Here is a 22,094-nt window from a genome sequence, read left to right on the forward strand (position 1 = left end):
TTAACTTGCCTTAAAACCCTCTATTTTCACTGGTTTCTCTATGATGATTGGTATTCAAACAAAAGAATTTTAGATATACATTATTCCCCGTAAGTAGCATTGTTATCAATCCTACCTAACTTAGATAACAAACAAGAAACTCACTGTCCCATTAAAACTCTTATGGCTGGGTGCAGTAGCTCACCCTGTAATCCTAGCATTTTGGGAGGCCCAGGTGGGCAGATCAACTGAGATCAGGAGTTTGAGACCAGTTGGCCAACATGGTGAAACCCATCTCTACTAAAAATACAAAAATTTGCTAGGTGTGGTAGCACATGCCTGTAGTCCTAGCCACTTGTGAGGCTGAGGCAGGAGAATTGCTTGAACTTGGGAGGCAGAAATTGCGGTGAGCCGGTATCGTGCCACTTTACTCCAGCCTGGGTGACAGAGTAAGACTCCGCCTCAAAAATATATATATATCTTACACACTTTAGTCAAAGTATTTGTTCAAAGTGTGCATATAGGCATTTAATTTGAGGGATTTCTATTTTAAAGGAAACTTTTTGTTCAGTTATGACAGATGAACGACAAAAATGCTATGAGCACAATTGTGATTCTTTGTATTAATCACATATATGCACACTTTCAATAAAAATCTGAACAGTTTTTGTATTCCTTTTCTATTGATAGCAGCAGGAGACTGTCAAATGCCTAGGCAGATAGGAGCAGGTTCCTGGTGAAACCCCACCTTCAAGCCAAAGGCAGTTTGAAGGCTGAAAGCCAAGCTACAAATCCCCAGACTGGATTGAGAACCTCTCTTCCCATTTGGCATGCTTTCCTCTGATTGATCCTCTCACTCACCTAATTTATATATACTTACATTTCCTTAATTAGTTTTTGTACACTGTCATGCCCAACTTTGATTGGTGTCTTTGTTTTAGCTTTTTTGCACACTCACAAACCAATCAGCATGCATTCCCCCATTCTGAGGCTATAAAAGCCCAGATCCAGCCACACTGGGGGAGAAAACCACATGACTTTGGGAGCACCCTTGCATCCTGTCTCCACTGAGAGCTGTTCTGTCACTCAATAAAATTCTTCTCCACCCTCTTCACCCTTTAATTGTCAGCATAACCTCATTCTTCTTTGATGCGGGACAAGAACCTGGGAGACACTGAATAGTGGGGGTGAAAGGAGCTTTAAGCTGTAGCCCTCCTGTCCTTCAATGGTGCCAGGAAGCAGTGGCAGAAGTTTCTGGCTGGCAAAGAGGGGCTGAGAAAAATCCTGCATCACTATTCCCTGTTATATTTGTTTTGATTATATTTATTATGCACGTTTGTGTCAGTTGAGCCTAACAATAAACCATTAAGGCTTGTTTCTGTAATTTTTAAAAGTCATATTTCTAATAATTCATTTGTATTGAATTTTACAAAAGTATCTTGGTCTGTGGCAGACTGGAAAGAAATAAAGTAAGAAAGCCAGTCATTCACCACAGACAGTTGGGAAACTCTTCTAGATTGAGCAAGGGTCAGAAAATGTTTTCTGTATAGGGCCATATCATAAATATTTTAGGTGTATGAGCCATAAGGTCTCTCCCTCACCTAATGAGCTCTGCCATTGTTGTGAAATGAATGGGCATAGCTATTGATCCAATAAAACTTTATTTATGAAAGCAGGAGCAGCAGTTTGCTGATTCCAGTTCTGAAGGAAAGAGCTAAAGGGATGCTGAGTGAATGGGGGAAATCCATACTCTGTGCTTCTCCAGAGAAAAAAGCTAGGATCTGATGGGCCAGTGTAGAAGGAATCAGTTCCTAGCTTATCATATGAAAGGCCTTTCTAGTTTGTAGAATAAAATAAAATGCCTTGTCATGTGAAAACATCATGTTGAGAAGCTTCTAATAAACAGTGGCTCAGCAAATTGTCAGGGCGAGGGATGCTCTAAGAAGCAAATCCTGCAGTGAGTGAGTGGGAGGTTGGAAAACGGAAGATCCTTTCTACTCAAAGGCCCTATGGTTTTAGGACAGTCACATGTAATTATCCGCAATTCAAGGCTGTTACTCTCTAGCCAAGGGAATGATGGACTGAAAGGTTGTTTTTTTCTCATTTGACTGCTCTTTGGAGTGACCAGGAGGTGTCTCATTTGGTGGGAGATGCAGGGGTTGCAAGGCAGTGGGGAGTGTGGGGGTGGGGGCCGGGGCCCCTTGTCAACACTGCAGTGCCTCTGAAATGCCGATGGCATCCAGGCCAGGAGGTGCTGGCTGCAAGGTGGCAATTAGTCATGGTTTCTGTGTTAACTTTCCACCTTTGGTCATGATTTCAGAAAGCCTTATTCAAACTATAACTTCAACCAGAACCGTCTTTGGAAGCTGCTCTTTCTCTCTTGAGACATATTCTTAGGTAAGAGGAAAGGTAAGAGTCCTATGTGGATATACATCCTTCTCTTTCCTCATTTAATAAACAGACTAATTGGAATCTTCAGTCTCCGGCTTTTACTTTGAATAGAAGCTGAATCACATGAACACCTTAATCAGGAGATTTCAATGTCATCATAGAGCAAGTGCGAATTTTGTAGGTAATAACGAGGAAGAAACATTTTCCTGAGAAAAGCTGCTTTGTGTGCGTCTTGGTGTTTTTAATTTAGATGAGTCTCCACTGTTTGGCCTTTTTTTTTTTTTTCTAAAAATGAGAACATTCTTCAGTGAAATTATATATTCCTCAGAAACAGATGCCAACCAGACATTCCATAAAGAAGGCCTTTTTTACAAAAATGGAATTTGGCCATATCTTTACACTGGAAACAGGAACCCACACGAATCCACAGCTGCAAAAGGCAACTCATCCATAGTCACATAGAAATTTAGATGTCAACTGGAGCTACGTGGCCAGACCTGCCTGTTTGGAAACAGGAATGGGCCACTAGGAATGCCACGGGAGTGGAGAGCCAGAGCCACAGGCAGCAGAAGCACTGGTGTCCTGTCTCCTGAAATGCTCTTGGCTGGGTTGTTAGTCTTCTAGTGAGGTGTGCAGCTAAGATCAATACTCTTCTCCACCTGACTCTATATAGAGGCAGGGAAGGTCACCTCGAAGCCTTAAAGGATAACTTTTGTCTTGTGCAAAACAGTTAGAAACTCTGTTGTGGGAGGGTAGGGATGATGTCATTTCTCCTGGTGCTTTGGAAGTGGCATTTCATGTATCAGAAAGGGGTCTGCCTAACCAGGCATGCAAAGGCCTTCATCATCGCCACCTACTTGTGGACTTTTTGCTTCCTTCCTTGTGTCAGCCCATCAAAACCTACAGGATTAAACACAATTGCCATGAAGACAATAAATAAATTGTGGACTTGCATACAGATGGCAAGAACCGTACCTCATAAAAACAATACACAGTGAGCTGAATGTACTGCTGAGGAAACATGAGACTTGTAGATTTCAGGCCAAGGGCTAGAGGCTCACCCAGGCTCCGGTTTCTCTCTGAATATATCTGAAAGGTGAGGAGGGGCAGTCTGGTGCCAGATTACCTGGATTCAAGACCTGCCTTTGCTATTTCTGTTATGCGGCTTTGGGCAAGTGCCAAGCCCTTCAGTTTCTGCATCTGTGACATGGAGTTCAGGACAAGGAAGAGTGCCTGGCAGGGAGGAAGCCTTGTGTTGTCAGCTTTTGCTAACCTCACAAACTGATGAGCCAGCACCCGTAACCCTTTCACAGGCCCGACAGCCCCAAGAGAAAATGATTGTGACCCCAGAGAGTTCAGCTGTTTGGGGATGACTTTTTGCAGAATTAAATAAGTCTGGGACTCTGCAGATTGAGATGGGGTGTCTATTTCTATTTCTTGGATGGCTTAACATGGGGACATATCCAGAGGAAATGCTGCTTATTTTTCTTCCAAATAAATAAATTTCAAAGTTGGCTGAAGCTTTTCATGGGGTGCTCAACTCTCAAGTCTCCTTTCTCATTTTTGATCATTTGGCCTAGTCTTAGCTCCTATTCATTTTTTTCCTACTTTTTCACAGTAAAATAAAGGAGTAAATAAAGCCTATAGCTTGTGTAGAAGGAAGATCACACAAGTGGGTGTCACAACACAGCGTCTCCTGAGTGGTTGTTTCAATCCGGCCACGGACTCTGGTCATTATTGAGATTCATAAGTAGGTGGAGACCACATGTCAGCATTATTTATTGGAAAATTCAGGCCATGACTCTCCAGTTTACGATGTGAAAAGCAGTATTTTATTCAAGCGCACGCATTCTGAGGCTTATGGTTAAGTAGGGGCTTTAAGGGTGCGTGCCACTAGATCCGATCTAAAGACAGCATTAAGGTCAGAATACCGAAGTGATCGATTTACAGAGGAGCTTTTGTGAAGGTAAGGCACAAAGAGCTGAACAAATGTTATTCAAGCCCATCTCGCCTGTGGGTTTTGAAAAGCTGATGATGGTAAAAATCCAATCACTCCACTGTGTGGAACACAACTCATGTCATTAGTTTTTGGCATTTTCTTTTGTGATGCAGTAGAGCTAATGGTCGGTATAGGCAGCCGGATAGACGGCCACTTGAGGACCCACACTTTAGACACACAGGCATGGCTGTGTTCACTTTAATAGGAAACATGTGTTCCAATCAAAACAACATCTGACCCTCATGCTTCAAATAGTATGTATGTTTCTCAAGGGGTCTATTCTGCCGGACAGCTGTTGGGAGGTTTATTCCCACATTTTTAATTTGTCTTTGGCCTGGACAAACTGCTCATGTTTTAATATTTCTCTGGATATTGTTTTTCACTGTTTTACCCCCTTAGCTTAAATCTTTGGTTTCCAGCTCAACTTTCAAATTGTTTTTAAGGTGAGGTCCACCAAAATTCATTTGATTTTTTTTTTTTTTTTTGGTGTTATTTTAGAGCAGAAATTCAGGTTAAAGTTATTTTTAAAGATTAGGTTACTTAGGAGCAACTTAAAATTCTTCGGCTTTAATGATTTCTCTGTGTAGACCAGGATAAACAACACTTTCTTTTGATTCAAAGATGTTTTCTCTGATCCTTAAAATAAATGGAGACTTGATTTGCTACATAGTGGAGATGGTAAATGAAAAAAGTAGTTAAGGATCCTAATTGTGAATTTCCTAAAAAGAATCAATCCAGTGAGAAAGAGGGCAGTACGGCATGGTGACTAGGAGCCTCAATTTTGGAGTCAGACATCCCTGAGGTAGAAACCCTGCTCCGCCCTGCTCCGCTGCTAGCTGCAAGATTGTGGGCAATGACCTAGCTTATCAGGATTTACTTTCCTTACATAGAAAACAGAGGAGCCCCATTTCAATGGATTAAATGAGATAATGTGTGGTAAGTACATAACCTAGCTCATAGAAAACAATACATATTCAATAAAGTCCAGCTTTATTTCAAAACTGACATCTCTAGTCTTGTCCATAAAGAGGAAGCAGCACATTCCAAGTCCTGTGACAGGGAGGGAGCATAGTGACTTTTCAAACAAAACCGAATTCCTTGTGGCTAGCGAAGAGTGCACAGTGGAGAGAATGGTGAAAGATGCGCCAGGTTCAGGATCTTGTCACACTGTCCCCTGGCTCCTTCATACATTATCAACTGAATCTGCCTGATAGTGGATGCATCTTGACACGTGCATTCAATAAAACACTACTCGGAAAAATGAGCCAGAAGACACTTGCCATGGACCCCCAGATCCTTTCTGAACTTTTAATCTACTCATTGCCATGAAGCATTTGAGTCTAATAAGGAGTTGACATTTACAATGGACACTTCTAAAAGATCACCATAAAGCCTTGAGATATTTGACATCTTTATGCAAACCCTCTAATAAAAAGAGAAAGCAACATGAAATGGTGAAACAAACAGATTTCAGCCTGAGTTTCCAATAGACTTATTTCGGTGGTTATGATAAAATGAACTGGGATATGGAGAATCCACATGGATGGTCAGGCATTTCAAAATTTTGCTTAGGTTCATGTTTTTTATTGTTTGTTTTTGGAGACATGGTCTCACTCTGTTGTCCAGGCTGGAGTGCCGTGGCACAATCATGGCTCACTGCAGCCTCAACCTTCTGGGTTCAAGCGATGGCCCCAACTCAGCTTCTCGATAACTGAGACTACAGGCATAAGCCACCATGCCCAGCTAATTTATTATTATTATTTTTTTGTAGACACAAGGGTCTCACTCTGTTGCTCAGATTGGTCTAAAATGCCTGTGCTCAAGTGATTCTCCTGCCTTGGCCTCTCAAAGCGCTGGGTTTACAGATGCGAACCACTGTGTCCAGCCTTCATGTTGTTTTTAATCTATGAATGCAAGCTGCATTCATTGGCATAGCCACGTTCTTATTAAGGTGTGGGCACCTACCTTTTTCCTTTGGAAGTTCACATCAAGTTTCATTGAGGCACACTTATTCAACGTATTTAGTCGTCTAAAACGAAAGAAAAATGTGATGATTACTTTCATTAATGAATTTAAATCTCTTCAGTTTGATAATCCTCCTTTGTTTCCAGTAAAGTTGAAACTGCAGCAACAAGAAATTATGTCCCAAGACAGCACTGCACCCACAGAAGGTAGCTTTAAAATTGTTTCCATTTGTGCTCCAGCCTTCTGACTGTAAGGACTCTACCACCAAGCCTACCAATCCCTGCCTCTTCCCTAATCGAAACCCAGCCCTTTTCTGGCTTCTCTTTCCACTGTTCTTGGAATCCATGGCCAATCATTTCAGCCACACTTTCACCAGCCCCTCAAATTGTTGGCCACCTTGACCTTGCATCAAGTCTATCCTGTTAATCCCCAAACACGGATCAACACAACCATGTGCCTTTTCTACTGATCTCAGGCGGCTGGGAATAGGTGGAAAATAACTCACAGTACAGTGCTTAAGTATACATGCTATAGACTAACTATGTTGCTCCAAAATACAGACGTGGAAGCCCTAATGCCCAACGTGATTGATTTGGAGTAAAGACATGATTAAGGGTTAATGAGGTCACCAGGGAGGAGCTCTGATCCCAGAGGACTCATGTCCTTGTAAGAAGAGATACCAGACAGCTCCCTCTCTCTCTCTGCATGTGAGGACACAGTGAGAAGGCAGACGCCTACAGGTCACAGGACCCTTACCAGGAGCCAAACCCTGCCAGCACCTTGATCTTCAACTTTACAGCCCCCAGAACAGTGAGAAAATAAATTTCTGTTGTTTAAGCCGCTCAGTCGCGGGGTTTCCTCAAGGTAGCCTGTGCTAATAAATACATTTTGATTTTCCCCCTCAGCTAGACTCTTGAAGATGTTACTCTGCGTTTCTTTCGTTTTTTTCTCCTCTGGTTGGCTCCCAATCTCAGACCACCAAAGAGACTCAGTCTCTCAACACATGACATAGCCATCATTGCCAGTGAGCAAATATAAGCTATTAGATAAGAATTCTTTTAATAATCTTTTTCACCCTAAATTGTATCTATGAGCTTATTCATCCCACTAGTGTTCTGGTTCACAGGAAAAGATAGTCCTATTCTTTATCAAAGCCAACTCCTCAACCTTGTTTTCATTTCACACCCACCACTTCATCTGGGACGTGGTCACCTTGTTTATTCCCTCTGACATCTGCAATCTCTCTCAACTGCTTGCTTTTCTTTGAGCCCACTCCTGTCTTAAACAAACTGACTAACCAGTTAGTTAGCTACCCAAAGAACCATAATCAAGCAACCTATCAATTCTCCTTCACTTCCGTCTTTTCACCAAGGAACTAGACCAACTACGCTGACATTCCCATTTCTTTCACAGCTCAATTTGTTGATTACATGCTCAGTTTTCCTTCACTCTTGAACCCTCTGCACTCTAATCTTCATGACATTCTCTTTGCAAATACTCATTATTTTGCTTTACTTGATTGCCTTTAAAAATCACAATTATGAATGCCTGTGGAGATAACTCTGTTTCTTTTGGCATTTAATTCTTTTTGTTGATGTTGTTGAGAATGAGTCTCTATCTCCCAGGCTGGAGTGCAGTGGTACAATCTTGGCTCACTGTAGCCTCCGCTTCCTGGGTTCCAGAGATTCTCATGCCTCAGCCTCCCGAGTAGCTGGGATGACAGGCACCCGCCACCACGCTGGACTCATTTTTGTATTTTTAGTGGAGACGGAGTTTCACCATGTTGGCCAGGCTGGTCTCAAACTCTTGACCTCAGGTGATCCGCCCACTTCAGCCTCCCAAAGTGCTCTGATTACAGACGTGAGCCACCGAGTCCGGCCATTGTGGTGTTTACTTTTAAAGACATGTTTGTGCTGTCACTTATTGACCTTTCCAGTCAAATTATTATCAATCGGCTGTTCTGTGAGAGATGAGAGGTTATTTTCTTTTACTACCTATTCCCACCCTCACAGCCCCCAACACAGACCCCACACCACACATTCATACACACAATACACTCACCCTTTGTCTCTTTCAAATGTGGTTATGTCCTAATTTCATGTTTTTTGGATAAATCAATAGTGTTAATTATGACCATGGAGTGCTATTTGGAATATATAATACGCTGATTATCTTTCCTTTCATTCTCAGTGTGTTGTTATTCCTGCAGTAAACAAGCCTCTTATTTGTTTCCTTAGTTTTCTACCTGCTCGTCTCTCAATTCAAATCCAACTGCTTTCCTGACCCTAAGTTTCTTATCATATCAGAGAGTCTATTGTTACAATTTCCTTGGATACATTCTTAGACTCCTCTGAACTGTTGTAGTTGGGATGTGCTGCCCTTGTTTTGCTTTTTTATCATGTGATAATCACAGTTCTCAAATCTCAGATTTTTGAGGATGACTTCCAGGGTTCTGGAGCTCAGTAGCAGAAGGGGCCTGGGAATGTCACCACTTAGAAAGTGGGTAGACTGTCACAGAGGCCCCCATTTTCAATACAGTACCCCATTTTCAACTATGTCAGATGCCTCCCAGTCTAGGGTGTGTCTGTTTTTACTTCTCCAGGAAATCCACTTCTTGTCTCCTGATAATAACAGGAGAGAGAAGTTCGCTGAGACACAGACTGGGGGGGTACACCCAGGGCTCAACCTACTTCAAAACAGGATTTTAAATGACTCAATTTTTAGCCCTCTTTCACCCTCACCTCCAATTTTTGAGCATTTTAGAATTTCTGGAGTGAAAAGTGAGTTATTTTATGACTTCAACCAGTGACCACTTAGATTCTGTATGTGTGTGTGTGTGTGTGTGTGTGTGCGCGCGCGCGCGCACGCGCGCATGCGCTCACCAAGTCCTCTACTACATGTTTCCATTTCTCTGCCTGAAAAATGTTATGGTAGTGATCTCTCTCCCTGGATGGACGTTGGCTTTTGTAAAGAAACATCTCTTTGAAAATTACTGAGAATTTAGAAGCAAGCAAATTCAGGGGCTCAATGTCTCATCTTTGATCCCTGACTGAAACAATAACAACAACAACAACAAATAAAACCCACTTCTTCACACCAACAAGTTTCCTGTGCTCCTTTCCTGTCACTTCTTTCCACCACCACATTCCCTCCTACTACTCACAGGGGTACAGGGGCTTCCTTCCTCCCTCCCTTCCTCCCTGCCTCCCTGCCTTCCTTCTCTCCCTCCCTTCTTCCCTTCCCCTTCCCTCTCTCTCTCCCTCCCTCCCCCTTCCTTCCTTCTCTTTCTTTCTTTCTCTTCCTCCATCCGTCCCTCCTCTTCCTTCCACCCTCTTTCCCTCCCTCCCTCCCTCTCCTTCCTTCCTTCCCTCCTTCTTTCCTCTCTCTCTTTCTCTCATTTTCTCTCTCTCTTTCTTTTTTAGAGGAGGGTTTCACTCTGTTGCCCAGGTTGGAGTACAGTGGCATGATCATAGCTCATTGCAGCCTTGAACTCCTGAGCTCAAGGGAAACTCCTGCTTCAGCTTCCAAAGTAGCTAGGACTATGGGTGCCTACTACCATGCCCTCCTAATTCTTATATATTTTTTTGTAGAGACAGGGTCTTGCTGTATTGCCCAGGCTGGTCTCAAACTCCTGGCCTCAAGTGATCCTCCTGCCTCAGTCTCACAAAGCACTTGGGATTACAGGCATGAGCCACCACGCCCAGCCCCTCTTTCTGACTTCGATCATCCACAGGTTAGTTTTGCTTTTTCTGGGTCATTGTGTAAGTAGAATTAAATAGTATGTATTTTTTGAATGACTGTTTTTTCATTCAACGCGATGTTTGCGAGATTGACTCATGGTGCTGAATATGCTAATAGTCATTCAGCTTAGTTGCTGAGTAGCGCTCCATGGTATGAAGATGCACAATTGGGTTACCTGTTCTCTTTCTGATGGACATTTAGGTTGTTTCCAGTTTTGACCAGCAAATTTCTAACTATCAAATTCAATGGCCTTTTTTAAGCAAAGACCTATTCACAGCAATAGTCACTAATTTGTACCTATCATTCCTTGAAATTCTTTTCATCCTTGACATTCAAGATTATAAATTATCTCATCTCTCTGGACACTATCTCCTTCCTGCCACTAAGCAGAACTTGCTCCTTAACTATTTTTGTGGTTGTTGTTAGAATTCAGACTGATGTTGATGCTTTTTTATTCTCCATGGCTTCGGTGAAGAAACTTAACATAAATTAAACTCTAACGACACCCAGTCCTCTGTCTTCAGCCCAGGCATCTCACCTGAGCCCAAGTCACATTTTGCATTCTCTTCAAAATGTATTTCCCCTACTTACTGTCTTGACTGAAGAGCATCACCAGTGGGCCACCCAAACTAGAAAATGATGTCATCCTGAGGCTCTACTCCTTCACGATCTATGTTCATTGATCACCAAATCCTGTCACTTATACCTCTATGATGTCTTTGAAGGCTTGCCTCTCCTTTGGCCCTAATTCAGTCTCTTGTCGTTTACCGAGAGTCAGGCAACAGCCTCCTAATTGCTTTGGCTACCACTTCTAAAGCTTTGCAGTGAAACCATTTCTATTTCTCAACTTTTTCTCACGTCACTCACTGACTAAAATACGTTTAGTGACTCTCCTCATTTTCAACCATCTCCAATGTACCCTCTGACTACACGTTCATCAGTGTCAGACACACCAGGCAATGCTGGGTCAGAAGCCGATCATCTCATCGGAGACTGTCTTTGGCAGGTTCTCAGCCTGTCTCTTTGGTCCATTCCATGTGTGTTAGTATGTCTACCTAACAGTGGTATGTGACGGGAACAAAAATAAAGGTTGATACTGCACATGTGGCGGCTCTGTAACAGGGTTGTTTAGGGAAAGATTGTTATTTATAAAATGAACTTATCCAGCGAACTTGTTCTTCCATCATGGTTTGGAAGCACAAACAAAACACTCTGTTCTGCTTTTCTGCGAAGAAGTTTTGATCTATGACATACACAAAAGACATCAAAGGAATCATCTTCTATATACCACAGACTCAAATGTGCCTTATACTTTCTGACGCATGCAGGAAGCTTATTTATTATTTCCTAAAGCCGAAGACTCTAAGTAGATTTGACTTTGTAGCTTTGGGTCCTTTTATTGCCCCTCAACTCAGATGTTTGTCTGTACCTTACAAATTGCTTCTCTACTTGAAAGAAAGTAGTTGCAGAACATGAATTTGATCAAGGATTCATATTCAGAATACCTAAAGAACTCTTAAACACAGTGACAAGTCAAACAACCTGAATTTTTAATTTTTTTTGAGATGGAGTTTAACTCTTTTTGCCCAGGCTGGAGTGCAATGGTGCAATCTCAGCTCACTGCCACCTATACCTCCTGGGTTCAAGCGATTCTCCTACCTCTGCCTCCCAAGTAGCTGGGATTAAAGGCATGCGCCACCATGCCTGGCTAATTTTTTGTATTTTTAATAGAGATGGGGTTTCACCATGTTGGTCAGCTGGTCTCAAACTCCAGACCTCAGGTGATCCACCTGCCTTGGCCTCCCAAAGTGCTGGGATTACAGGCATGAGCCACCAAGCCCGGCCACAACCTGATTTTTCAAATGGGCAGAATATTCGAATAGGTACTTTTAAGAGAAGATATAGAAGTGACAAATATGCACATGAAAAGATGTTCAACATCATTAGTCATGAAAGAAATGGAAATTAAAATCATGAGACACCACTACACAACAGGGTGCCAAAGTTAAAAATGCTGACGAAAGTATTAGCAAGGATTCAGAACTATTGAAACTTTCAAGGGGGTACAGTCTCTGGAAAACAGTTTGGGCCGGGCGCGGTGGCTCAAGCCTGTAATCCCAGCACTTTGGGAGGCCGAGGCAGGTGGATCACAAGGTCAAGAGATCGAGACCATCCTGGTCAACATGGTGAAACCCCGTCTCTACTAAAAATACAAAAAATTAGCTGGCATGGCGGCGCGTGCCTGTAATCCCAGCTACTCAGGAGGCTGAGGAAGGAGAATTGCCTAAACCCAGGAGGCGGAGGTTGCGGTGAGCCGAGATTGCACCATTGCACTCCAGCCTGGGTAACAAGAGCGAAACTCCGTCTCAAAAAAAAAAGAAAAAGAAAATCAACAGCATCACAATTGGAGTAGGGAAGAAAGAGTTTGAGCTTCCCCAAAACTCCATTGCCAAAGAATTGTCATTATCTGAGCTGCCTGGAAACTCCCTGAAGCCCTCCATTATTTAACTGGACTCAACTCATCACTGAAACTAGCTTATACCCAGGGGGTCAAAGACAGTCAGTAGTAATTAGCTAACATGGCAGTTGTCTGAAATGGTAGTAACAGTTGAGCCAAACAAGATGCTAATCAAAAAGCTTAAAAAGAATATCTGGAGGAATGAGATGTCCATGGTTGGTGGGGGTGGGGGGGGCCTTGGAAAAGTCCAATGTATTCCTATGAATCTGGAAGGCCAAGTACATGTGCAGAACTGTGTGTACACCCAGAAAGACCTGAGCTGGCCCTAATCTTCTACCTTTAGCTGACCTCGATGATCTGCACAAGCAGGAAATCAAGACTAAAGCAGAGTCATCAATTCCCTGCTGGAACGTTGAAGCCATACTGTTATGTTACATGCACAAAGAGCCCCTCAGCAAAGGCTGGGAGATGGACCAGCTGAAGGTATCTAAGAAAACCTCTGTCCCATCATTTGCTGATTACTAAATTAACTGAGTAGATACTTCAGTGGCTACAACGAGGGATACAGATTTTAGAGAATTAGTTCAGGATATTCATTAAACAGACAGCAACAGTAACAGCTCTGGGAAGACAAGATCTGATTTCAAGAGTTTAAATAATACCATATTTTAAATGTTCAGTTTTAAACGAACAAACAAACAAAATACCAAAACAGTGGATATCAGCAAATTGATTCTAAAGTTTATATGAAGGAGCAAAAGACACAGAATAACCAACACAATAATGAAGGAGCAAAACTGGAGGACTGACACTTTCCAAATTCAAGACTGACTGTGAAGCCACAGTGATCACGATAGTGTGGTACTGGTGAAAGAACAGACAAAGAGATAAATGGAACGGGATGAGGAGCCCAAAACAGACCCACACAGAGTCAACTTACGTTTATAAAGCAGCAAAGGCAATACAATGGATAAAAGATAATCTTTCAACAAATGATGTTGCAACAAGAGGATAGTCACATGCCAAAAAAAAAAAAAAAAAAATCAGCCTAAACACAGACTGAAGTGTAAACACAAAACTAGACAATTCCAAAAAGACAACACAGGAGAAAATCTAGATGACTTTGAATAAGGTGATGATTTTTTAGATTCAACACCACAGGCATGGTCCATGAAAGAAATAATTGATAAACCAGACTTCATTAAAATTCAAAACTTTTGGCCAGAGAAGGACACTTTCCAGAGAATGAGAAGCCAAGCTATACGTAAAGAGAACATATTTGCAAAAGACACATCTGATAAAGGATTGTTAGCTAAAATATACAAAGAACCCTTAAAACTCAACAATATGGAAATGAACAGCCCAATTAAAAAATGGGCAAAAGATCTGAACAGACACCTCACTAAAGGAGATGCACGTATGTCAAACAAGCCTTTAAAAAAGTGCTCGACATCACATGTCGTTAGGGAATTGCAAATGAAAACATCCATGAGATGCCACCACATAGCTATGGTAAAAATCTAAAACAATGACAACACTAAATGCTGGCGGGAATGTGGAGCAACAGAATCTCTCATTCATTGCTGGTGTGAACGAAAAATGGTATGGCCACTTTGGAAGACAGTGGGCAGTTTCCTACTGCCAAGCACACTTTTATCATATACTCGAGCAACTGCGCTTCTAGGCATTTACTCAAACGAATGGAAAACTTACATCCACATGAGTGTATAGTAGCTCTATTCATAATTTTCAAAACTTGAAAGCAACCAAGATGTCAGGTGAATGGATAAATAAACTGTGGTCCATGTAGGCAATAAAACCTTATTCATCAGTAAAAAGTGGTGAGCTATCAAGCTATGAAAAGACATGGAAGAAACTTAAGTGCATATTACTAAGAGAAAGAAGCCAATATAAGAAGGCTACATACTCTTTGATTCCAATTCTATGGCATTCTAGGAGAAGCAAAACTATGGAGACAGAGAAAAGATCAGTGGTTGGCAGGGGAAGGGGAGAGGAGGAGTGGAAAGGTGCAACAAGGAGGCTTTGTGGGGCAATGCAGCTACTCTCTACGATACTATAAAGGTGGATGCATTTGCCAAAACCCACAGAATATCCAACACCAAGTATGAACTCGAATGTACACTTTGGAGAATTTGGGTGATAATGATGTGTCAATGTAGGTTCATCGATTCTAACAAATGTACCAGTCTGGTGGGGGATGTTGATAGTGAGTGGGTGGGGGGCTGTGCCTGTGTGGGAACAGGCTATATATGAAAACTCTCTGTAGTTTTTGTTCAGTTTTGTTGTGAACCTAAAACTTATCGAGGAAACAAAGTCTATTTTAGAAAATGAAGTCTTTTTAAAAAATGCATTTAAAACAATTTCATTTCTTGGACTTTGAAATGACTGATGTATTATCCTATGTCTTCTGTTCTTAGTCTACTTAACTCATCGGTTGCCAATCCTACTAACAAAGTCATCATCATCGAAGATATCTTAGACATTATAAGTAGATTTCAAACAATTATCCAAATCTTCCTTCTGAATCTTGCCATAAGCCAAAGGGGAAAATAGTCTATGGTTGTCTGAAGCTAGGTACATATTCCCAGCATGGTATAGCATTGGCCTGTGAATTAGCGTATACAAGGTAAAATAAACAATGGCTAGACTCTGTGAGAATACAAATCGGATGAAACATATCCCTGACAGACGTAAATGCCTCTTTAAGATCTGGCTGCCTCAAGTAAAAGAACACATCACAGCTGAAGTATTCATCACGCTTTATCAAAACCACTGCAAAGTTCTCGTGTGAGGGAAGCCAATCTGCATTTAGGAGAAACATTTAGCCCCAGTATCTGCTTCCCTTTAACTTAATCATAAGTAATGTAAAATCCTTCGGATAATCTGAGTTGGTCTAATACTGGTTTTTTGGAAAACTCTTCCTGCATGGATGAAAATTTCAATTATAAAATGTGTTTGCAGCATGAATAGTGTGTCCTCCATTGGATTAGAGCCTTGATTGAGGCAGGAACCATAATTCATTCTTATTCTAATCCCCATAAATCCTAGAAGGAAGTTTTACACAGGTTAGGCTCTGTAGGCTTTTCTTTTTTAACTGAACATGCTTTGTTTATACAGCTCCAATAAGTGATTGACTTTAAGTAGTTACAATAGACCTTGTACAGTCAGAATGGAATTATTCTCCATCACTGAGTATGAAGGCTATGAGTCGCATCTTATTTGCATTCTTAACGCCCAGTATGGGCTCTGGCTCAGAGCCGATCCATTCAGCAAATGTTTGCTAAGGAAACATTAGATCCTGGAGACTGACACTTCTATCTTCAGATGAGGAGATAAAGCCTCTGAGGGGACCATTTGCTCAAGGCAGCCACACATTAGGGAGTAGCCAAGCTAGAACTTCTTCCTGTCCAGTGATTATCTACTCATGTCTACTCAAGAAAAATTTTAGGAGGGCCTGGGAAATGAGAGCTTATGTCTCATCCCTAGCACAGGCTGTTCAATAAATGGTTGTTTCCATCCCCTCTCTACTTTTTCCAAAGGAAGAGAAAGTAGAAAATGTGTCCTCTTCACGTTTTGAGCAAACCGGGTTCATGTGTTAACCTAAACAATCTGACCCTTTCAGAAGACAATAATACTGCTGCCACATCCTGTTAATTTTTACTGCTGTTTTCAGAATCCTTGAGAAGGGCTAATATGTTAGTAAATGGGAAATAGTCAGTAGTCTCATTTTAAGAGTGAAACATGAGGTTCTAATGGGAAAGTCAACAAAAAGAGAAGAAGCCAAGATTCGTTCATCTGACAGTGCACTATGTGCCAGGAACATAGGTGCTGGGAATACAGTGTTTAAAAAGATATGGTCACTGCCCTTGAGAATCTCATGGTCCCAGGTGGGATAGAAACATGATTAATAAGAGAAGAAGCTACTCACTTTCTGAGAAGATGGCACAACACCTCACAGAGGAGGGAATATTTGAGCATGTCTATGATGGATTAAGAGAAATTTGCTGCCTAAGTGAGGAGAATTACAGGCAGTATATACATATATATGCACAAAATAACATGTTATAATCTAGAAATTATATATGAGAAGGGGTGTTAGTCTATTTTCATGGCTATGAAGGAAAACCTGAGACCGAGTTAATTTATAAAGAAAAGAAGTTTACTTTGACTCATGGTTCTACAGGCTGTTCCGCCTCAGAAAGGAATGCTGAACAACTGAGGTACAGCCTTGATGCCTCCAGCCAGACCCCCAGCTGGCCCATTACTCAAGATCACTATCTCCATCATGACCTGCAGGCTGGACGAGCAGCATGGTGTTGGCCTCTGCTTCTGGTGAGGCCTCAGGAATCTTACCATCACAGCACAAGGTGAAGAGGGAGCAGGCATACCACATGGTGAGAGCAGGAGGGAGAGACAGAAAAGGAGAAGGTTCCAGGCTCCTTTAAACAGCCAGATCTCACGTGAACTAACTGGGGGAGAATTCAACACCAGAGGATGACAGTAAACCTTTCATGAGGGATCTGCCTCCATGAGGCAGCACCTCCCACTAGGCCCCACCTCTAACACTGGGAATTGTATTTCAATGTGAGATCTGGAGGGGACAGACATTCAAGCCATATAGAGGGATAAGCCTAGAGAAGGAGGAAGGGGCTACAGGATCCAAATGAAGATGTAAGGAGCAATTCAGGTGAAATGGGGAGCTATTGAAGGATTTAGACAGGAGAGTAACATAGATTTGCATGTCAGAAACATAACTGGCAGCAGGATGGAGGACAAACTAAAGAGAAGAACCATTAGAAGATGGTTCTAATAGTCCAGGGAAGAGGTGGCAGGGATATACAGAAAGGGAGTGAGAGTGGGATGTCTGGGTGAGGGTGGAGACTCGGCCAGTGGTTGGTGTGGAAGCTGCAGAGAGGGAGAAACAGATGACTCCAGATTTCAGACTTTCCTGAACATGCCATCAAACACAGAAAACAGGGAAACAGGGAAGTCCACAGGGAGCGAGGCTATGGGGGAGATCGTGAGCTCATGTTTGGATACGTTAAATTTTAGGGGCCCTGTCACATTCAGACCCACTTGGGAGGGGTCCGCATCTGGATGATATACACAGAAGATACATAATAACTAAAGCCAGTCATCCAGGGGGAATTCAGAACTCTGGAGAATTCCAGTGGTTAAGACATGGGCCGAGGAAGGGAGCCAGGCTCAGGGAAGGCGCAGTGAGAGATGTAGGAGTTGACGACAGCCAGCTGAGGATGGTGTCCTAGGAACCTGGAATTGGATGGAATGGGAGTGGTTCACATATTTCTTCACATTTGCTTTTGCTTTTTTTTTCTTCTTCTCTTCTTAAAATCCACACTACTACCTTGCTGACACTATACCTGCTAACCCTGAGATTTTGGTCATACAAAAAAATAGCCATTCCTCTGTGCTCTTATAAAGTTTTACCACGCCTTTTACTTAAAGAATTTCAGGAACTGGCCTTAGGAATCCAAACGCTGAACCAAGGTTACAGTGTCCCACCTGTGAAAGGAATGCTGAACAACTGATGTACAGCCTTGATGCCTCCAGCCAGACCCCCAGCTGGCCCATTACTCAAGATCACCATCCCCATCATGACCTCCATCCCACTCATCATGGGCTTTGCCCAGCCCAGCCCACATACCTCCTTCAATGTCAATTCCCACACTCTGCCCCCCAAAAAATACCTCCCAGCTCTTTTTGGGGAACTAGTTGGAGGATCTTTGGGCTTCTGCTGTCTTCTTTGTGCTCTAGTATAAGCCTTGAAATAAAGCCCTAGTCTGGGAAATCTGTTTGGCCCTGTGTTAATTTCCATATTATCTGGGGAGCCAAAGAGCCTGTGGCTGGTAACAGAATGAGCATTAAAAAAAGGTGGGCAGGCCCAGGGTACAGTGGCTCATGCCTGTAATCCCAGCACTTTGGGAGTCTACGGTGGTCAGATCACGAGGTCAGGAGATCAAGACCATCTTGGCTAACACGGTGAAACCCCATCTCTACTAAAAATACAGAAAATTAGCTGGGCATGGTGGCAGGTGCCTGTAGTCCCAGTTACTTGGGACGCTGAGGCAGAATTGCTCGAACCGGAAGGCAGGGGTTGTAGTGGACAGAGATGGCACCACGGCACTCCAGGCTGGGTGACAGAGCAAGACTCTGTCTCAAAAAAAAAAAAAAAAAAAGGAGGGAGTAATCGGGCAGCTGTATCAAATCTCTGAGTAAGAGTAAGTGATAAAGCCTAAAAACACCTTTTGGATTTAGCAGTTCATGAGGGCAGTATTCGGAAAGGCATGGACATTCTTTTAACATTTCTAGCTAAGAGGGAGAATGATTTAGGTAATTTTGACGAGAAAGTGAGGAATTTATCACCACATAGTCTCCTCTCACATGAAGATGCAATTAAGTAATTTAGGAACCGACAGGTTGTTTTCTTCCAGGTTCCAGTTCAATTCAACAAATGTGTATTGAAGTCCTGCCCCGTCCAAGGCCATGTGACACATGTGACACCAAGCACCCACAATATACCGCTGATTAAGATGCAGTCCCCACTTCTGAGCACTTGGAAACTGGCAGAAAGTCCCTTGCACCCTCAGCAGGCCTTCATGGAAGGAAGGTGGTGGTCAGCAGGCCTTCATGGAAGTAAGGTGGTGGTCAGCAGAAAATCGGACTGTGCACAGGCTGCCCCGGCACACAGGAGAAAGAGCCAGAGAGGGATGCCCAGGGCCTGGGAGGATGGCCAGGAGTGCAGGAACGGAGGGACCGGGCAGAGGGACCAGAGAAAGGCTGGGCAGTTGCATGCCGGGAGGGACGTTGAGCAGCCTGTGTGCCCTGAGTATTGCAGGGTGGCTGGGAGGTGCCCAGCCAGACCAGCTGGGGCCTTTGACTCATGCTGAAACAGAAGCCTGGGGAGACACCCAGCGGCCCTCTACCTACTGATATATAGAAAAACAATAGCGCTCTCTCTCCTTCCCTGTAGAGTCCTATTTGATATCTAAACTGCCAGACTTTAGATCAGTCGGTCATGAAGTCTCTATGCTGATTTAATGACCAGTTTCTGGTGATACTTCTAAGATTCCTGCCAAAGCCTTGAGAGAAATAACAACCAGGGGCATGACGAGTTCATCTCTTACAGACAGTTCCGATTAAGGCCTAGCAGCCTGAACTTCTCACCCAGGCTCCTATGTATGTCCTAGCCCCACCTGCTCGGGAGTGTCCCGGGTGGGGCCCTCCAAAACATTCAGGAACCGAAGTCTCTGCGGATGTGTTCCTAACCCAGGGATCAAAGGCAAATCAGGGAGCAGCTCCTCCCCCTCGGGCTGGAGCTGCAGGGCATGGGAAAGGTCTCCAGGCTTGCGGACTTTTGGAAAAGGCAGATTTTGGAGAGCAGAGGTGGATATGCCACCATGCCAAAGAGACAATTCTGGTATGTAACTGTGAGGGTGGGGCCTTTTGACAACCACAGGCCATCTTCAAGGAGGGTATCGGACACGGGGGTAGGGAGCAAAAAGAAAGAGGACAGTCAGAAGTCAGCAGGTGGTGTCACGGTGGCAGGACGCAGCCAGGGAAGGCCACACCTCTGCTCAGCTTTCCCCTCTGATGTTCTGTCGAGTGGTCGGCCTGCAGCAGGAATACTGACGTCTGTTCCAGCCCATAAACCCAAAAACAGCTGCCCCTGGACATGAGCTGAGGTTCAGGAGAAAAGAAGTTAAATGTTGAGGGTTCTAGCTAAACAGAGAAAATTAAGTATATGCACGTTGTCCAGGGACACGAAATCTATGTGGAACTGTGTGGATTTCATTGAGCTTGCGCAAGAATTAAATGTAAATAAGCTATGTGCTTTAACCATCAGGACTTCAAGGAACAGCATAGGCTCTCTCAGCCATTCAATAAAGAACAATGGCCAAAATGGCCCAGGGGAAAGAACTTAAGAAACAAAAAAAGTCCAGGCTTTCTTGGAATTCTTTAGTTTGTGGAATTTCAGACCAATTTTATATTCATATATGCCTGTATTGGAAAAGTGAGTGGGGTGTCCTTAGCATTTTATTATAACTGTTTACAACGACTGCGTCAGCTCCAGCTAATTTTTCTGGTGAGAACTGGTCCAGGTTCAAGTGAGGGTCACGACTAGAGATTTCCGAGAGAGGGTCAAGCACCGAGGGCCGAGCGGAGCAGCAAGGCGGGAACGGGATGCTCAGGAGCCCACCCCTCGCTGACACTGAGGGGACTTCTTTCCTTCCCCTTCCCCACCTGCCTGAAGAGAGGATTCCCCGGTGTCCACTCTTGGTCCTCTCGTCACTGTCCCAGCTGTCCCTGAGTGATCTCATGCATTCTCAGGGCCTTCCTCCTCATATGATGGTGCCCTAGGCAGACACCCTACTGCACACTGGACATTGGCACCTCACCCACCCAACACCTCAGCCCACCCCATCTTCCCTCCAGACTTGTCCCTCCTCCACGGTTGTTCCCCACCTCAGGGAAGGGCATCTCTACCACCCAGCTGATCAAACCAGGAGGACTCTGATTCTGAACAACAACAACGACAACGACAAAACACCTGTCATTCATAGGCTGTTATGAAAATTAATCGAGATCAACATAAAGAGCTTAGCACACAACCTCATGCCCAATGAACACTCGCCATCAGCATCTGGCAAGGCAAGGCATTTTTTCTAAAACATTGCTACTGTTTTTAGTAATGCAATGCAAACACCTAAAATATATATAGAGAAGTGAATAACAAGAATAGAAAGTCTCTCTCTTCCCTGCAATCTCCACCTAATTTTGTAGCTTCTTGCACATTCTTTCTGAAGGCTTATGCATATTAAAGTCATCCTGAGTACCTGGTTGAAAAGGTCACAAAAGAGGCCATTTAAAATATATATAAAATCTTTTTTTTTTTTGAGATGGAATTTCGCTCTTGTTACCCAGGCTGGAGTGCAATGGCGTGATCTCGGCTCACCGCAACCTCTGCCTCCTGGGTTCAGGCAATTCTCCTGCCTCAGCCTCCTGAGTAGCTGGGATTACAGGCACACACCACCATGCCCAGCTAATTTTTGTGTTTTTAGTAGAGACGGGGTTTCACCATGTTGACCAGGATGGTCTCGATCTCTTGACCTTGTGATCCACCCGCCTCAGCCTCCCAAAGTGCTGGGATTACAGGCGTAAGCCACCGCGCCCGGTCTATATAAAATCTTTTTTTATACAAAATAATATAAACTAGAGAAATCCCCATCTTTGACCTTATAATGTCTGTTTCTGACTGTACCTCAAGCCTGTCCCTAAACCCCGTAGCCTAGTGAGGCAGGCAGCTAGCCAAAGAAAAGACATGGTTACTTGCTGGAGGTTAAAAGCAATACAGATCGGGCCAAACAGGTTAGTACAAAAACCTGCCTCCTAGTGAAAAGGAATGGTCACAACAGGCTGTACCAATAAAGACAGACTGCAGCCATCCTGCTTCAGGCACAGATGAGAATGTAACAAAGAAGAAACTGGCCACGACTAGTTAAATCCAAGATTTACATGCTA

General features: G+C 43.3%; 1 protein-coding gene and 1 long non-coding RNA gene across 21 annotated transcripts in view; one reads left to right on the top strand and one right to left on the bottom strand.

The window, feature by feature from the left end:
- The window catches only part of LOC118153939 (uncharacterized), a 37,628-nt gene extending 19,265 nt beyond the window's left edge, over window positions 1-18,363 (top strand). Inside the window, exons 2-4 of the long non-coding RNA XR_004743764.3 lie at window positions 9,925-10,067; window positions 16,738-16,921; window positions 18,021-18,363. This is a non-coding gene — a long non-coding RNA (uncharacterized LOC118153939). The remainder of the gene's footprint in view (window positions 1-9,924; window positions 10,068-16,737; window positions 16,922-18,020) is intronic.
- The window catches only part of STARD13 (StAR related lipid transfer domain containing 13), a 554,175-nt gene that overhangs the window by 34,692 nt on the left and 497,389 nt on the right, over window positions 1-22,094 (bottom strand). For all 20 annotated transcript variants that reach the window (XM_078375278.1, XM_008998115.5, XM_078375280.1 and 17 more), the window contains one exon: window positions 6,335-6,398. In XM_078375278.1, the coding sequence (XP_078231404.1) occupies window positions 6,335-6,398 (64 nt within the window). The remainder of the gene's footprint in view (window positions 1-6,334; window positions 6,399-22,094) is intronic.

Source organism: Callithrix jacchus, chromosome 5 (genome assembly GCF_049354715.1).
Source record: "Callithrix jacchus isolate 240 chromosome 5, calJac240_pri, whole genome shotgun sequence".
NCBI classification, from domain to species: Eukaryota; Metazoa; Chordata; class Mammalia; order Primates; family Cebidae; genus Callithrix; species Callithrix jacchus.